The 19,257-nt window shown below is 34.2% G+C and overlaps 1 protein-coding gene and 1 pseudogene across 2 annotated transcripts; one reads left to right on the top strand and one right to left on the bottom strand.

Annotated features, from left to right (window-relative positions):
- The first annotated feature begins 1,420 nt into the window (after positions 1 to 1,420).
- LOC120178325 (cytochrome b5-like) lies at positions 1,421 to 3,174 on the top strand. Of its 2 annotated transcripts, none has more exons than XM_039184195.1 (3): positions 1,421 to 1,665; positions 2,649 to 2,715; positions 2,782 to 3,174. In XM_039184195.1, exons 1-3 carry the CDS (start codon positions 1,594 to 1,596, stop codon positions 3,030 to 3,032), a joined length of 390 nt encoding a protein of 129 aa, XP_039040126.1. In that variant the 5' UTR covers positions 1,421 to 1,593; the 3' UTR covers positions 3,033 to 3,174. The 2 variants fall into 2 exon arrangements, with proteins under 2 accessions (XP_039040126.1, XP_039040125.1); XM_039184194.1 differs by having other exon boundaries at positions 1,425 to 1,670.
- A 1,068-nt stretch (positions 3,175 to 4,242) lies between these two features.
- The window catches only part of LOC120178338, a 65,876-nt pseudogene continuing 50,861 nt past the window's right edge, over positions 4,243 to 19,257 (bottom strand).

The raw sequence follows: 19,257 nt of genomic DNA, 5'->3' as shown, positions 1-19,257 counted from the left end.
CTCATATAAATTCCGATTAAATCTTAAATATGTCCTAATCCTAAACTGGGGGAGTCACATTTTACCTAAACTTTTACTTAAAAAAATACATAAGCGGAAACATTAAAACATCATAATCGACAAATAACCTAAATCATGATTTTAAACTAAGCCAATCAAGTAAATACAATTATAGGAGTGAATTAATAATTTCATACGACACATGCTAGAAAATTTATTGTAAACATATCAATCAACTTATACATACTTACACAAGCATCGTACAAATTTCCAGCTATATCACGCATCATCTCCTTAGAAGGAAATGATGGTTCAAGAGTTAATATAAAAGATTTTTCAAATGTTTTAGTATTTGAATTATACTCATTTTCTCATTTAAACATTTTTTAATTTTATTTTAATATTTAAAATACTATTTTAATTTTATTTTATTAAAATTTTACTAAAGTCTAATAAAATATGTCTTACACGTTTTATAAATTTAAAGTAACTGATAAATCAAAAATTAAAGAAAATATATATATTAAAATTAGGAATAGAGTATTATTTAAAAATGAATCCATCGAGAGAGTAGTTAGAGAATATTCTTAACATATATTAACCTTAATCACCTCAAACTAATTAAAAAAAATAAAATCATGGATTTAAATATTTAAGGGTAAAATATACAAATGGTCCCTTGACTAAGACTACTTTGTTGAGTCCCTCAACTATTAAAAGTTATAAAATAGTCGTTTGACTATAAGATGTTATTTTGTTGAGTCATCTGACTATTTGTATGTTTCAAACTCTTCATTTCCACTAAAAAATTAACAATTGTGTGAGATGGAAGTTAATTTACTCACTAGGATGTGATAAAATTTGATCTTAGAACCGTTTGAATTGTATTTTGTGGATTGAATCTTTGTTTACATTATGTTGTCGAGTCATTACTTTAAACATTATGTCGTTGAGCCAATGCTAAAGAGCAACTGCGACGCAGTAGACATCATATCTTAGTCAATAGCTTAACATCCAACTTAGATGACCGTCAAATTTTCTACAAAAAAGACGAGTTTGAAACATATGAATAGTCAAGTGATCATTTTATAATTTCTAATAGTCTGTGCACTCAACAAAGCAGAATCCAATATTGAGAGAAATATTTTATAACTTTTAATAATTGATGACTCAGAAAACAACTCTCAGGACCATTTATGTACTTTAGCCAATATTTAAATTACACCAAACATTTCTGTCATTGATTTGGAAAGGACACCAATAGAAAGGCAACATTTAGTCCCCACTAACCACCAACCAAACCACCAAACCATATTCAATGGTAAATGGGCTCTCTTTCTTTCCCAACATTTATTAGTCTCCACCAACTCAACTAAGCTGCTCCTCCATTTAGTTAGTTGGTTAGCCCACAGATAACTCATAAATCTCATTTTCATTCCCTTTTTGTAATCCAAAACAGAAGCAATTCTCTCCATCTTTCAGAGTTATTCACTCCTTTTTTTCTCTCTTCATTTTCTCTAAATACAAACTTTAAGATTAAGGCAGGGGGAGAGGTTGGGGAAGAAGCAAAGTGAAGCAAAATGGGTGGTGGCGATGGAAAGGTGTTCACTTTGGCTCAAGTCTCTGAGCACAACGATCGCAAAGACTGTTGGCTTATCATCAATGGCAAGGTTATCTCTTCTTTATTTTCTTATTTTGATGTGTTGGTTTTGTCTATTTAGTGTCTAAGTTAAGGACTTTGCATGTTTTTGAAATGGTGGGTACTTTCAAGTTTGCCCCTTTTTTAATGTTTTAGATGTTGGTTTTCGATTGATTTGTTAAACCCATTAAATGAGAATTTGGGGTTTAAGATTTGAAGCCGTAGATGAAAATATTAGTTAACGTCCTAATATCCTAAAATGAAATGTTTGGACCATAATGCTCAAAAAAAAAAAAAAAAAACAGAGTAGAGGTTAAAGACTATTTAGTCAAACGTTAGGGCCTCTTTACCTTAAAATGAAACATTGAGACTAAAATGCTCTAGAAAAAAATAGGGACCAAATTGATTATTTAATCAAACGATTGAGATATCTTTTGACATTTATGCGAACATAAGAAGGGTGAGCTCAGGTCTAAGATTTAGAGGATGACAATTATGAATGCTTCCTTAGTTGGATGCAGATTTACCTTAGGGTTTGTGAGGTATTTCGTTTTCTTGATGGTTCAACTTATGATTCATGAAGGAGTTGAATCATCTGTTAGTCATAGCTCCACAGTGTTGGTTGCATAATTTCTTAGCAGCGTAAGTGGTGAAAGAAATGTACCTTCAGATCCACTGAAGATCCGTCAGCTTCGGTAGCCGATCCGATTTTTCGAATTTTCAGTAAAAATTATTCCATAGCTGCAGTGTTTCCTGAAGTTAACTGATTAAATGTAAAGAGACTTTCCTTTGCTTGGATATGTAAAGACTTACATGCTGCAATTCGAGATAAATCTAATCAGCAGTGACAAGCTTCCATACTCGTGTTGTTGCAATTATTATGAACATTCGAATCGTTTTTTGTTTGTGAAAGTTTGCATGATAAATTGTCAAAAGCTTTGGAGATCACTCTTTCTATATATAGTGTAATTTTTACTTTATATCGGTCTCCGTCTCATTCTCGAAACAGGTTTATGACGTGACGAAGTTTTTGGAAGACCACCCTGGTGGTGATGAAGTGTTATTATCAGCAACAGGTACAAACTTCTGAATTATGAATATGGCCGGGAGGCAGACATGGTTTTAACATGTATATTCTGCAGGGAAGGATGCCACTGATGATTTCGAGGATGTCGGCCATAGCGATAGTGCCAGAGACATGATGGATCAATACTGTGTCGGAGAGATCGATGTCTCAACCATCCCGAAGAAGACCAAATATAAACCCTCAACACAGCCTCACTATAATCAGGACAAGACATCTGAGTTCATTATCAAGCTCCTTCAGTTCTTGGTTCCACTCGCCATCTTGGGTTTGGCGGTTGGAATCCGCCTCTACACGAAATCGTCTTAAGATCCCGAATTGTGTTGGGATGATGGAAAACTTATGTTCCCATCTATGCTAATCATTGAAACTGATTGTCCTCTCTCTGTTGTGTAATCTATGGTTGCTGCCTTTCTGCAGGTAATGGATGTTTGAAACTCTTTTACTTTTACTGAATGCTGAACCAAGAAAGTATAATTAGTATTTTGTTTATTTAAACTGTCATATGAACGAATTTAGAAAAAGAATTTTAGTGGTATTTACAAATTGATTTGAATTTTTAAGTGTAAAAGGTAGAGTGACTAAATTCTTAAAAATAAAATGACTAAATTTCAAATGTACAAAGAGTAGAGGAGCTTGAGCGTATTTTAAAACTTAGATTAAACATTATTATAACAAAAGATATTAACGATGAAAGAGGTAGAAAAATATTATGATAAAATATGTTTTTATTAGTATGTTTGATAAAAGGTTAAACTACCTATTTTGTTACTTACCTATTACTTTGTTTCTATTTTGGAAATCAATTATTATTATTATTTTTAAATTATATAATGTTACGTTTTGATCATCTGTCGTTAAAAAATTGATGATGATACTAATATGTCACCTTAAAGTAATGGCATGTCAGGATTGAAAATAATTATAAAAAAATTCTATATCAGTATCACTGTTAATTTTTATTAATAAAAATTATTTTGACAATGAACGTTCAATCACATTGCAATTGCTGATGCTCGAACTCATGATTTCTAGGAACAACAACGATTCTTTTAACCACTGAGGTAAATTGGTTCGTACCTCAAACATATTATTTTGATTGTAAATTTATTTTCATAAAATTTTAACCTTAGCAAACAGAATTAGAAGAAGAAAAGTGCCACGCCAATCATCGTCTCTAACATAAAATTTTCATTTAACAAATAAAGTTACAGTTGGATAAATTTATTTTCTTGGATAAATGTACCTATCATATGTCCCAAAACCTCTTCTATATCATAGCAATCGCCAAAACCAGAAGAAAATTAACCTATCTTTGAAGTTTGGACAAATTCAGTAAGAAATAATATAGCACTCCCACAAACCCAGTGCAAAGCCGCCATTGATGAGCAATGTAAAACTAAATAACCACATTATTAAGCAAAGAAACTAACCCAAAGGAAACTGAAAAATTATCAAATCAAATGAAGTGGAAGACTCGTTACCAGGAAGAACGGATCGTCCTTAAAAGCCGGTATGGTTATTTCCAGAGTTTGACAGATTTGTCATAACTGGCAGATGCAACCATCCCTGCCACTTGAGACTGCGCCAGGGATGATATAACGCAGTCGTGAGCTGTTATTGGCATGCTCCTGTTCTCAGCCGTGTGCCAAAGCTCCAATGACTGGGAATGATGAAATTTAACGACAAAGAAGAGAAGGAAATTAGTGACACACTTAGATAGTGTTATAAAACAATCAAGTAAAAAGATAACTGAGATAATATAGACAAATGGAAACAGGGGACATCAACAAGGAGTTGCGGAGTGGGTAAAACGAAGGTCGAATGATGTCAATTAGTTCCTGACAATATCGTAAGGATATGAAGCAGCACCTGATAACCACCGATGACCAAGAACGCAGGAAAGCTAGGATGAAAAACACAAGAATGGAACTTGTTTCCACTGGAATTGAGCTCCTGAATGCACTCTCCCGAGGCCAGCGACCACACTCTGACGGAATCCTGACTGACAGATGCTAAAATGTCTCCATTTGTGTCCCAACAAATATAGTGTACCTCTGTATTGTGCCCTTAGAGTTGAAAAAATTTCTCCACATGAAAAACTACTTTGTAAAAACTGGTTTCACTATAAATGAGGAAATATACTTTTCCCTTAAAAGATTTATGAACTGAACAAAATTTCTACCTGCAACAAGTGTGTTCTTCTGTCAGTCTCGACATCCACAATAGAGACAACAGCCTCTGCTGCGGCAGCTAGATATTGTCCTATTGTTGGTTGAAATCTGACATTAGTGCTGCCTCCCTTGTAACATCCACAATACCGGGTTAGTGACCAAATTGTAAAGTTTTAGAATTTTGTGACTAAAGTATAAGAATGAAATAGTTCAATGATTATTGGATATATATGATGAAGGTTAATTAGTAATTATTAAAGGAAATTAAGGGTTAAATGGTCATTTGACCAGAAAGATTTTTATATTCCTTTTTAAGGGTAATATAAACGTGGGATATGTGAGAACCATCCAGAGTGCTCTTCTCCTTTCTTCTTCTTCATACGTGGGAGAGCAAGGCAAAGGTAAGTTTAATTTCAGTTGGTTAATTCTTGAGTTTTAAGCTTAGTTTTGATTCTTTGGGTATTAAATAAGCTTAAGGAAAGCTTATATGGGATTTAAACAATAAGATAAAGGAATTATGAAGGAATTTGCAATATGAGTTTTAAGATGAAATTTTGATATGGTATGGTTGTTGAAGTTTTATGGATGAATTTGACTTGTCATCAATCTAATTAAGAAGTATGAAGTGTTAGAATTGGAATTAGAACACATTGAAAATTTGGTATGATTCTTGAATCTCATATGGAAGAAAGGATTTTGAGGTTTAAGATGAAATAAATGAATATAGATTGGTTTAAGTATGTGTACTAGAGTTAAAAATGAAAAGGGGATGATATATGAAGTGTTTGAGAGAAAATGAAGTAATTTTCGGGCTAAAATATGATTTCTGGGCAAGGGGAATCGATACCCATTCAAGGGGAACCGATACCCCTTCAAACGAACAACATTTCCAGAATGTCATTAGGGAATCGATACCCCCATAGTAGGGAACCGATTCCCCCTAAAGGAAAATGTGTATATTGGTTTAATAAGTTCGTTTAAGTTGCTAGTATCCAATTACAAGGTGTAGATATCTAATGATTGCCTCAAAATGTACATTTATGTAGATTCACGCATAAAGCAATTCCGGAACGTTTGGCAAGTAAGATCGATCAAGGGGAAATATAAGAGATTGGAATTGACTAGTGAGGCCAGGTGAGTGCATATTCAATAGTATACGATGTGCGATGGGAATAAGACTTGCGATGAGTCTATTTCCTAAAGTGTTACACATGAATTCATGATTAAAGGCATGAGTGGAATATGCATGTATGTATGCTTGATTATATGGATTGATCTGTTCTTTTATGTGTTAGATGATAAAGTATAAGTAATTACATAAGAAAGGTTATGAAGTTATATGAGAAGATTATAGGAGTTATATGAAATTGATTTAAGTAAACAGATTAGATTATATATTTAAAGAAGTAATAGAAGTGAGATGTGTTTATAAGTTTGCCATAGATGAATATGAATATGAATTATAAGAGTGCTATATGATTTATATTAGGATAAATCGTGAGGATATATATATATATCTAAGAGAAGGCATAAGAGTAAAATATAAGCAATGTGACTATAAGTATATGTGCTCTAAGTGATATGACTTATAGGTATTTCTATTATAATGTTATATGATATGTTATGTATGTTAAATGAATTATGTGATGGTATAAGAAATGATATGAAATATATATATTTGAAAACAAGTACATGTTATGAGATAAGACCTACGACTATAAGCTACGTGAAAGTGTTCTAGGTGTTTCTATATATTATATGAAGTATATGATCTTATGTGAATAAGATATGATAAGTATGTTTACATGAATAAATGTGAATTATATGGAAATGATCTACGTGTAAGTGAACTACGTGACTATGTGATAATATGAAAAGAAGCTATGTGATACGTGATATGGGAAAGTGAATTACAAGTTTATGTGAATATTTGAAATGAAATAAATGATAACGCCCATGTTATGTGTCATGAGAGCTAGGGGTATAGTTGGCATGCCAAGAGTCGAGGGTTTACCTATGTCTTTCGAGACATATAGAAAGTTTACCTAGGTTCTTCGGGACCTATGGACAGTTACCGAGGATCTTTATGACCTCTGGACAGTTACCGAGGATCTTTATGACCTCTGGATAGTTACCGAGGATTCTGGATAGTTACCGGGGTCTTTGTGACCTCTGGATAGGTCCTTCGGGACATTTATATGAGCTGTGGTGACAGCATAGTGGTGCACAACCTCAATAGACTCACATATCTACAGTTCTCACAGGTGCACATGGGCTAATAAGAGATAACATGGAATGTACTGTATATGAATATGTGTGTTAGTGATTATTGTATATGCTATAAGATATATGATATGAGCTTAATTGATTATATGAACAAGAGAATAGAAATATGAAAGGTGATAATATGATAATGATAGGAAAGAAGATAATTATATGTATGCGTGGATATATATATATATATATGAAAGGTGCATAGTAGGAATCATTACATGTATATGTGGGTATGACGCTTGTATGTGATATGTTAGTAGAAATTGTTCAAGCATGATTACGAGTTAGAGTTTTATTATATGTTTTATGCCTCACTAAGTCAACGACTTAGCGTGTGATTGTTTCACACGTAGGTTACAGAAGTGAGAAGAGTAAAGAGCTAAGAGGAGCAAGACAGGTCAGTTCTCCTTACCCAATTGTCAGATCAGAAAATATATGTACGATATATAGAGTGTAGTTGGCATGTAGTCTAAAGATATAAATTGTATGAACTCTGATATATTTTGTAAACGTTTTGAATAAGTTAAATGTTATCCAAGTTTTTGAATTACTCACTATTTTATACGAATATATGTTTGAAAAGTCAATGTGACACTTCGGACTCGTATCCGGGTTGGATACGGGTTGGGGGTGTTACATTTAATGGTATCAGAGCTACGGTTTAGCCGATTCTAGGCTAAAAACGAAGTCGAAAGTGTTTTAAAAAGTGTACATGCCAACACAAAGTGAGAAAAAAAAAATATATTTCTTATCTGATAGGATAAGGAGTGTGCTGTCTTGTTAATAGAGTTAAATTGTTATGTTATATAAGATAAGTGAATACTGAGAATGATTTATGAAATCTATATATATGTTTATATGATATGATGGATGACATGTGAACATATGCAATTGACATATGTTATACAATATGAATTGGATGAGCATATGCACATGTGATATCTGATAGAAGAAATGATATGAACACATGAAAATATGAGAGTTTCCAAAGTAAAATACAAGACGATAGACCTGAAGGTAATAGCATTCACCTGCCCTGGGCAGGCAGGGAGAAGAGCGAAAACCTCAGGGAATGTCTGTATAAGATTAGAGAATGATTCATGATGTTGAATGATATTCCGATATGTTTTTAATTATATACTTCGTTAACTCATAGAATGAATGTATCGAAGTAGTTAAAAGAGTTATGAGCACCCGATCTCAAGGGTGAATTTAAGGAAGGCTCTGTTGTTACAGACCTTTGGATATATGATATGAAGATAATGCTAGAAGATGTTCATTTCTCCATAGTGGAGAAATTAAATTGAGAAGTTTGTTATTATGTGGATAAGATGGAATATGGTGAACGAGTTTCACCATAAGGATGTTAAAAGATCAAGTAAAGCGGTTATTGTTGTAAAAGAGTTTGTATTCTAGATGAGTATAAGTGATAAGACAATAGTATGTGAATATGAAAGGAAATATATGATTTATGTATAAGGAGGAAGGAATAAAGAAATGAAAGGGATTGATTTAAAAGAATCAGATACGATAAATATGGAAGTACAGAGGACAATTTTGATATAGAAATAAGACAAGTGTGCAAGGTAATGTGAAAATATTGTTTGACTCCTTAAAGTATATGTTTAATCACATTGAGGAAGATTTAAAGTTGTGTTTTGGTCAAACGATGACGAAATACAAGTTTGGTATGGTTATTGTTGATATGATAAGCAACAGAGGATGATTGTATAAACGAAAAAGATAGTCGGAAAACTAAAGGATTAAAAAAATAAGTTTCTGATGATGATAAGAAAGAATAAGTCAGGGAAGCAACATAAGAACATTAGAAGATATGTTATTACTAAGATGTTCAGTGAAAAATTCGAGGACGAATTTTCTTAAAAGGAGGGGAGATTTGTAACATCCGCAATACCGGGTTAGTGACCAAATTGTAAAGTTTCAGAATTTGGTGACTAAAGTATAAGAATGAAATAGTTCAATGATTATTGGATATATATGATGAAGGTTAATTAGTAATTATTAAAGGAAATTAAGGGTTAAATGGTCATTTGACCAGAAAGATTTTTATATTCCTTTTTAAGGGTAATATAAATGTGGGATATGTGAGAACCATCCAGAGTGCTCTTCTCCTTTCTTCTTCTTCATACGTGGGAGAGCAAGGCAAATGTAAGTTTAATTTCAGTTGGTTAATTCTTGAGTTTAAGCTTAGTTTTGATTCTTTGGGTATTAAATAAGCTTAAGGAAAGCTATATGGGATTTAAACAATAAGATAAAGGAATTATGAAGGAATTTGCAATATGAGTTTTAAGATGAAATTTTGATATGGTATGGTTGTTGAAGTTTTATGGATGAATTTGACTTGTCATCAATCTAATTAAGAAGTATGAAGTGTTAGAATTGGAATTAGAACACATTGAAAATTTGGTATGATTCTTGAATCTCATATGGAAGAAAGGATTTTGAGGTTTAAGATGAAATAAATGAATATAGATTGGTTTAAGTATGTGTACTAGAGTTAAGAATGAAAAGGGGATGATATATGAAGTGTTTGAGAGAAAATGAAGTAATTTTCGGGCTAAAATATGATTTCTGGGCAAGGGGAATCGGTACCCATTCAAGGGGAACCGATACCCCTTCAAACGAACAACATTTCCAGAATGTCATTAGGGAATCGATACCCCCATAGTAGGGAACCGATTCCCCCTAAAGGAAAAATGTGTATATTGGTTTAATAAGTTCGTTTAAGTTGCTAGTATCCAATTACAAGGTGTAGATATCTAATGATTGCCTCAAAATGTACATTTATGTAGCGCATAAAGCAATTCCGGAACGTTTGGCAAGTAAGATCGATCAAGGGGAAATATAAGAGATTGGAATTGACTAGTGAGGCCAGGTGAGTGCATATTCAATAGTATACGATGTGCGATGGGAATAAGACTTGCGATGAGTCTATTTCCTAAAGTGTTACACATGAATTCATGATTAAAGGCATGAGTGGAATATGCATGTATGTATGCCTGATTATATGGATTGATCTGTTCTTTTATGTGTTAGATGATAAAGTATAAGTAATTACATAAGGAAAGGTTATGAAGTTATATGAGAAGATTATAGGAGTTATATGAAATTGATTTAAGTAAACAGATTAGATTATATATATAAAGAAGTAATAGAAGTGAGATGTGTTTATAAGTTTGCCATAGATGAATATGAATATGAATTATAAGAGTGCTATATGATTTATATTAGGATAAATCGTGAGGATATATATATATATCTAAGAGAAGGCATAAGAGTAAGATATAAGCAATGTGACTATAAGTATATGTGCTCTAAGTGATATGACTTATAGGTATTTCTATTATAATGTTACATGATATGTTATGTATGTTAAATGAATTATGTGATGGTATAAGAAATGATATGAAATATATATATTTGAAAACAAGTACATGTTATGAGATAAGACCTACGACTATAAGCTACGTGAAAGTGTTCTAGGTGTTTCTATATATTATATGAAGTATATGATCTTATGTGAATAAGATATGATAAGTATGTTTACATGAATAAATGTGAATTATATGGAAATGATCTACGTGTAAGTGAACTACGTGACTATGTGATAATATGAAAAGAAGCTATGTGATACATGATATGGGAAAGTGAATTACAAGTTTATGTGAATATTTGAAATGAAATAAATGATAACGCCCATGTTATGTGTCATGAGAGCTAGGGGTATAGTTGGCATGCCAAGAGTCGAGGGTTTACCTATGTCTTTCGAGACATATGGAAAGTTTACCTAGGTTCTTCGGGACCTATGGACAGTTACCGAGGATCTTTATGACCTCTGGACAGTTACCGAGGATCTTTATGACCTCTGGACAGTTACCGAGGATCTTTATGACCTCTGGAAAGTTACCGAGGATTCTGGATAGTTACCGGGGTCTTTGTGACCTCTGGATAGGTCCTTCGGGACATTTATATGAGCTGTGGTGACAGCATAGTGGTGCACAACCTCAATAGACTCACATATCTACAGTTCTCACAGGTGCACATGGGCTAATAAGAGATAACATGGAATGTACTGTATATGATATATGTGTGTTAGTGATTATTGTATATGCTATAAGATATATGATATGAGCTTAATTGATTATATGAACAAGAGAATAGAAATATGAAAGGTGATAATATGATAATGATAGGAAAGAAGATAATTATATGTATGCGTGGATATGTATATATATATATATATATATGAAAGGTGCATAGTAGGAATCATTACATGTATATGTGGGTATGACGCTTGTATGTGATATGTTAGTAGAAATTGTTCAAGCATGATTACGAGTTAGAGTTTTATTATATGTTTTATGCCTCACTAAGTCAACGACTTAGCGTGTGATTGTTTCACACGTAGGTTACAGAAGTGAGAAGAGTAAAGAGCTAAGAGGAGCAAGACAGGTCAGTTCTCCTTACCCAATTGTCAGATCAGAAAATATATGTACGATATATAGAGTGTAGTTGGCATGTAGTCTAAAGATATAAATTGTATGAACTCTGATATATTTTGTAAACGTTTTGAATAAGTTAAATGTTATCCAAGTTTTTGAATTACTCACTATTTTATACGAATATATGTTTGAAAAGTCAATGTGACACTTCGGACTCGTATCCGGGTTGGATACGGGTTGGGGGTGTTACATCCCTGCTTCAATTAATGAAAGTAATTTAGATGGAAAACATCATATTAGAGCCTGCACTACTTAGGAAAGAACAACGCTTAGGGATCTAGAAGGCTAGCCTTGGATATACGAGCACAAGAGTACTGATTGATGTTCCAGAAGCGAATCTCGTTGTTACCATACAAGAGAAGAAAAGTTCATTCTTCTTAGGGTGGAAATCAAGGGACATGACTTGTGCCATATGCCCTGTATATTTCCAGATGCAATAACTTGGCTGCAAAAATGACCGAACAAAGCAACCTCGTATGAAAACCATAACATTCACCAGCATTGAATAAATTAGAATTCAGAATTCTTTTCTGTAACTGTAACAACTTTGTGTCTTGTCCTCAATCAAGCAATGTCAGGTTTAATGGTGTGAGCATTAACTCGGAATAGACAACAGCAGAATGTATGCAGTCCAAAATCTAAATAGAAAACCTGAAGGAAGACTGCCACAAAAGAAATGAGCAAAAGGGGACCTAGGAGAAAACCACACACATTAATGAAAAAGGAAAGGAGCTAGAAGATATACTTGAGCAGCATCCCAAACCCGCACTGTTGTATCAAAAGAAGATGTTGCAAACTGAGTGGAATTTGGTCTGAAGCGAATAACAGTTATAATATGAGTGTGTTCCTCGGGCGTACATTCAGTTTGCAGAGTTTCCATGTTCCAAAGAACAGCCTACTGACAGTAAATAGACAAGAATGGACATCATTATTCCACACTTCTATTTAAGTTTTTTTAATTAATCATAAATATTCCCACAAATATTCTGCTAGGATCCAAGAAGTATAGCTTCACATGGCTACATCACTTGTGGAAACAATTCAGTCAATTACAATAATAATTAATAATATAATCTTATGCTACATGCTACATAAGAAAATCCTTTCCTTGCATGTTACAACGCTTTATACTTCTTGTCATGCCCAGCACTGGCCAATAGCTTTCCATCTGAAGAGAAATGACAGCAGGTGACTTTGCCATTGCTTTTACGTATTGAACCAACTTCATTCAAGCCATAACCTGAAATGTAGAAAAGAAATAATTGCTGTGTTCAACTTGAAGAATTTAGACATTGCTGAAAGCATGAGCTCATATTACCCTTTGAAGTCTCAGCAGTGTGTTCAGAAGGGTTTCGTTTTAGGCTGCCAAACAAATTCCCTCCATCCCCATCATCATGTGAGAGAAAAGATTCCACATTGTTCTCCAAGGAGCCAACATCTCCAAAATGTTCCATGTCCTCATGCAATTACCATTACATCATAAGCAGGCTTTTGAAATGACTTGGCTAGGCTTGAAATACATGCTTCCATAACTAAGGATGAAGAAATAAAACCCTAATGGAAACTTGCTAAGAAAAAAGTTTTATATAGCAATGTTCAATCTTTCCATATTCTTCAAAGAGAGTATCAAGATCTTTTTATAGCCTCATTACCATTAAGAAATCAAAACATTGACCTAGGAAATAAAATATAGCCATCCGTTAAGCCATAACCACAGTCCAACCAAGAGGTTTTAAATGGCTAGACACTTTCTACACTACAGGATGAGCAACTCCAGAATGAACACTGACATGATTACATAAAAATGATGTACTACAACAACTAGATTCATTCAGCCATGTGGAAAAAGGGTTATGCAAAGCTTAAAGCCTTAAACATTGTAAGCAACGCTTACAATAGGGATGATGAGTCTCCATCAATGTCACAGCTATGGGATCAATATCTCAGCCAAGAAACAGAAGCAGCACTTAAACATTGTAAGCTAAATAAACCACATCGCTCACAAGATATTCACAAAACTTAATGGTGAGTTGGTGACCAACATTACCAGAAAAACCTTTTTAATCCTAGGGCCTGAAATGCAGTGAAAGGGGATTTCAGATCTAACTTACAGATATTGGAACCAGAAAGATATTCCAGCTAACATTGCCCATGCCATAGAAAGTTAGAAGCATGTTATCACTAAACTTCATTTTTGAACAATAAGGTAATGAGCAATTTGTTTGGTGGTAATTTAACTTTGATAACAAGAACTAAAAGAAAATGGTCATGCCTGGTACACTGACAAGAATGCACATAATCATGGTCATAAGATCGGAACTATCAAATTTAGAACTACACTGGTTATTCAAGGCCAAGCGAAAATTTACCATCATTCCATGACAACACCGAGTACTCCATAGTCTATACGAATTTAGTACCCAAAAGTGTTCAGCAAGCTACGTGAATGTGGGAATGCTTTGTGCTTCTTAGTATAGCAGGTTCAAAACATTTACTACAAGCGCTTAGGTTGGTAATATGTTAGGATTACAAACCAGCTGGTTTGTTGATGATGCAATACCACCCGTTCCATCAGATCCATCATCAAATTTTTTGCCATGCTATTACCGTGTTGCATATTGCTAACCACAGCTACTCCATCACCAGAGATGGGGATGATGTGGTTGATGCTGGAGTTAGAGGACCCACAGTGTTTCCAGTACCGGTGCTATTTGCAGGGCCAGAAGATGAAGGCCCTTTCCTTTTCCGGTTATTCTTACACACCATACAAGTAATAGTTGTCAATTTAAGAGACAAGTTAAAGATAGTATCATCAAATGTTCCCATCACAAGTTCATGGAATTCGTATAAACACCAGCTTGCAACTTTTTTTTATAAGAAGTGGAGGCCTTGTTAAAAAACCTCTTCATGATTACTAGAACACCATAAGGTGTTCTAGAAATCAGCGAAAGGAGGAAAATAGTGTCTCAAATTTTATTAATAAAAGAGTAGTACAATGCATATGATTACAACAACTTACCCCCCATACACTAGATAAAACCAAAAAACGAGAAAAAAAGCCCAACCAAAACTCCCTAACTTAGCTATTCCATTTTGCTAAAACGTCTGCCTCTAAGTTTGCTGGCCTAGCTATCCAACGAACAATGCCCTCCAAGTTCCTTATCTTTTCCGTAATTTCTTTAGAAATTGAAACATACAAACTTGGACATTTATCCAAATTCTTAATCCACTTCACAAACAACTTACTATCACTCTCAATAATCAGTCATCTCTTAGAGCACCAACTAGAAGATTCAAAGAAAATTAAACCATGTTTAATGATTTTTTTTTAGAAATATAGCCTCATAGGAAGGAGGAAAAGAGTGCCCAAAGATTTATTACTAGAGTAAGAGATACAACTAGTCCAGAACATAAAATACAACAGAAAACACCTTTAAACAAACCCCAAAGACAACCACCAAATACAAACAAAACACAAAACATTGTGCTATCCTATGCCTGATTTAGCTAAACGATCAGCTTCCCCATTTATACATCTGTTAACAAGCCTAGTAGTTATATTAAACTCATTAACTAACTTAGCTATAACTCTGACCACATGAACATAAAGATCTGGACATGTCTCCGGATTGAAAATCCACTTTAGCGTATTGTAGGAATCACTCTCTAGAATTAGACTTCCTTTATCCCTCCAAACTGATTTCAAAAACAAATCTAACCCAGCAAAGATCAGGGGGCCTGGTCCAGTCAAACTTGAAAAACATTCCAACCTTTTACTATCAGTATCTCTAAGCACACCACTAATACCACTGCATCTCCAGTCAAAATTAACTACCCCATCAACATTAAGTTTTAAGAAACCCGGGGGGGGACGCCACTTAGACTCGGACAAAACAAACCTCGAAGGAATACGATGCTGATCAGCCAAAGTTAAGTCTCCTACTAGGCAGTCCAGAGGGATAAAAATATTAGAATACTTAGCCAAGAATCATGAAGCCACCCTATACATGACCATAAAAAAGAGCTTAACTTTATCCAAACTACCATTCTCGAACACAATGTCATTTATTCATTTCCACACATTCCACAATGTTTAATGGCCTTTAATTCCGTTAAAGAAGGAGAACCCGGGCCAGCAACTTCTTGAAAAGATCCTAGAACTTTGCCAGACTCGTCTCTTAGAATCCCAGCTAAACCGCTAGCCCTCCAATCACCTTTGACAGCAACATTCATGTTCAGCTTTAAAAATCCCACAGAGGGAGGGGTCCAGGAAATCTGATTTGCTATCTGACTTTTTGGAACAAAAATCTCCAAGAGATGGATCACTAATGAGGGAATCCATCGAAATGGGAATATTAGTGAATTTAACTAAGAACCAAGATGCTAATCTGAACCTTGCTGTGAAGAAAATTGAATCAGATCGAACACTTTCATCTAAAAAACAATGGCATTCCTACACTTCCAAATTGTCCACAAAACTACACCACGAATAAAGGTCCAAAGAGTTGAATGAGGCACCAATTCCTTCCAAGATGAAAGAAAGCAGTGTGCATTTTCATGTATGACAATTGATATTTTCCACAAATTCAGAAACCTATTCCACAATCCCCACTCAGAAGTGCAAGAGAAGAAAAATGCAAGGAGGACTCCAATTCCAGCTTGCATAAAGGACACAATGGATCCAATATCCCCGATACACCTCTCTTTAATAATTCAGCCTTTAGAGCCAATTTTTTATGAACAACATGCCACATGAATGTCTCCACCCTTAGAGGCACCAACCCTTTTAAAAAATGATCTAAATCCGAATCTATGGAGCATATTTTCATATAAGAGCTAACTGAGTAAATATCATCCCCATTTCCTCTCCAAATTAGACTATCTCTCGAATTTTCTGAGAGACTTATATTATTAATTGTTGCCAACAAATTGGCCCATTGATCAAACCCCCAATCACTCAAATCCCTTATCATCTCAATATGCCAAAACCAGCTTGAAGTTCCAAATTCATCAAACTCCCTTAACTTACCATTTTGATTAGTAGTGAGGGCAAAAATTCTAGGGAAAACTTCTTTGAGGGGGGATTCTAAAACCCAAATGTCATGTCAAAAGCGAATATTCTCACCATTACCCACTCTGATTCAAAACTGATTGCAATATTTGGAACCAAAAGAATCATCTTTAAAATGATTATTCACCACTGATCTCCACATCTAAGAAGCCTGAGCTGGTACACTATTATTGAGTTGCAACGAACTTTGATCTAAATTGTATTTGCTACAAATTAACTTGCTTCACTCAGAATCCTTTTCATTTGAAAACTTCCAAGGCCATTTCCCAAAAAAGGCTCTATTCATTAGGTTGAGATCCAACTCTTCTAAACCTCCATTATCTTTAGATTTGCATACAGTCATCCAATTTACCCAATTTATCTTATTCCTCTCTGATCTCCATCCCCATAAGAATCTAACCATAATGAAATTAAGTTTCCTGTTCACACTTGATGGGATATTGAAAATTGACAAGAAATAAGTTGGGAGAGAACACAAAACAACTTTTAATAAAACCAAATTCCCATCCAAAGAGAGAGTTGCTGCCTTCCAACCATCAAGTTTATTGTAGAATTTATGAATGACAGGTTCCCACAAAGTTATTGAATTTCTCTTAGCTCCAAGCGAAAGACCAAGTCTTTAGACGGAAATATGCCAACTGCACATTCAATAGAAGACACCCAAACCTTCACCTCTTATTCGCTTGTATTAATGCCAAATAATCTACTTTTGGAGAAATTCAGCTGAAGACCAGACATAATTTCAAAAACACATAATACTCTCTTCACATTTATAATACGAGTCTTCAAATCATTGCTGAAAACTATAAGGTCATCTGGAAATTGCAGATGCGACAATTTGAAAGATCCTTCATCCCTACCGATATTCAAACCAAAAAATAGCCCAGTAAAAACCACCTTTAACAACATTAAATTAAGGAGTTCCCCAATCAAATTAAATAACAATGGAAAGAGAGAGAGCAACAATGCCTAAGTCCCTTAACCATTAGAAATTCCTCAGTAGGAACCCCAATTACCAATACCGAGACCGAGGTAGAAGTAACACATTTACTCATCCAGTTGCGCCATTTAACCCCAAAACCCATCTTCTCCATTACTTTAAACATAATTAGCCAATCCACTATGTCATAAGCCTTTCTAAAATCCACCTTGAACACACCTCCCTTAAGGCTTTTTTCCTCCAATAATCAATCCCTTCATTGACAATGAAGGAACAGTCCAAAATTTGACGACCTGGAATGAAAGCAAATTGTGAAGGGCTGATGATATTGTTAATACAAACTCTTAACCTTCTTGATAGACACTTCGAAAGAATCTTATATATTCCTCCAACCAAACTGATGGGTCTGTAGTCATCTAGACTTCCTGGATTAGGTCTCTTCGGGATAAGAGTAATGAAAGTGTGGTTGATTCCATGCTTTCAATATTTACCTAAGAAAAAATTCTGGAAGAATTTTATTATGTCTTCTTTAAGGAAAGACCAGAACTTTTTAAGAACCCCATATTAAACTCATCAGGCCCTAGGGCTTTGTTTCAATCACAAGAATTAATAACTTCCCATATCTCTTCATCCGAGAATTCATTTTCCAATAGAAGACTTTGTTCCATGGTAATTTTGGAAAAATTCAGTTCCATATCTTTTACTTCCAAAGTCGATCTAGAATTATAAATCTCAAAGAAGTGATCATGAACACTTGCCTTAATGAGAGAAGGATCTTGAATGAGATTACCCTTTACACTCAAAGCATCCATGGAGTTCATTCTCTTTCTAATAGATGCACATATATGAAAAAAATCTAGAATTTTGATCTCATTCTTTCATCCATTTAGATTTGATTTTTGAAACCAAATTTGCTCCTCAATTTTGTACAATCTCCATAATTCCTTCCTTAGTGCAGCCAAAGATGTGACGATTCCAACTGATTCAGGATTCTGTTGTAATTCCCGTTCCAGGTTGTGTATTTTCCCCTCTATATCAGAAATCGAAACAGTCGGTTGCAGATTTCTAGTTCCATGCCAATTTTTTATTGATTCTTTCACGTTTCTCAAAATAGTTAAGATTCTTACTCTTTTCTTATTTCTTTTATGATCTATAATAGTCGAAAACACCAACTCCTCAAAACCCTCATCCTCCATTAAGTAATTAAATAGCATAAAAGGTCTCTTTCCCCAATTGACACCACTATTCTCAAGTATAACATCATTGTGATATAAGATTGACTTTGAGAAAAGAAACTGAGTGATTTATGGAAAAGAAGTCATAAAATTAAAATCCACCAGGAACTTATCAAGCCTAACAAAAGTTAGAGTCTCCCTATTGTTACACCATGTGAAATTTCCCCCAACTAAAGGAAGGTCTATAAGTCATACTTGATGAATAAAGGACCTAAAAAGCTCTATTGAATTCCAATTTTGGGATCTGCCTTCCTTCTCCTCTTTATATAGACACACATTGAATTCCCCTACCACATATAAAGGAGTCCTCTGACTAT

Source organism: Hibiscus syriacus, unplaced genomic scaffold, assembly GCF_006381635.1.
Source record: "Hibiscus syriacus cultivar Baekdansim isolate YM2019G1 unplaced genomic scaffold, ASM638163v2 tig00112347_pilon, whole genome shotgun sequence".
NCBI classification, from domain to species: domain Eukaryota; kingdom Viridiplantae; phylum Streptophyta; class Magnoliopsida; order Malvales; family Malvaceae; genus Hibiscus; species Hibiscus syriacus.
Note: the sequence above shows the minus strand (reverse complement) of the source record. Positions and strands in the feature narration are given on the sequence as shown.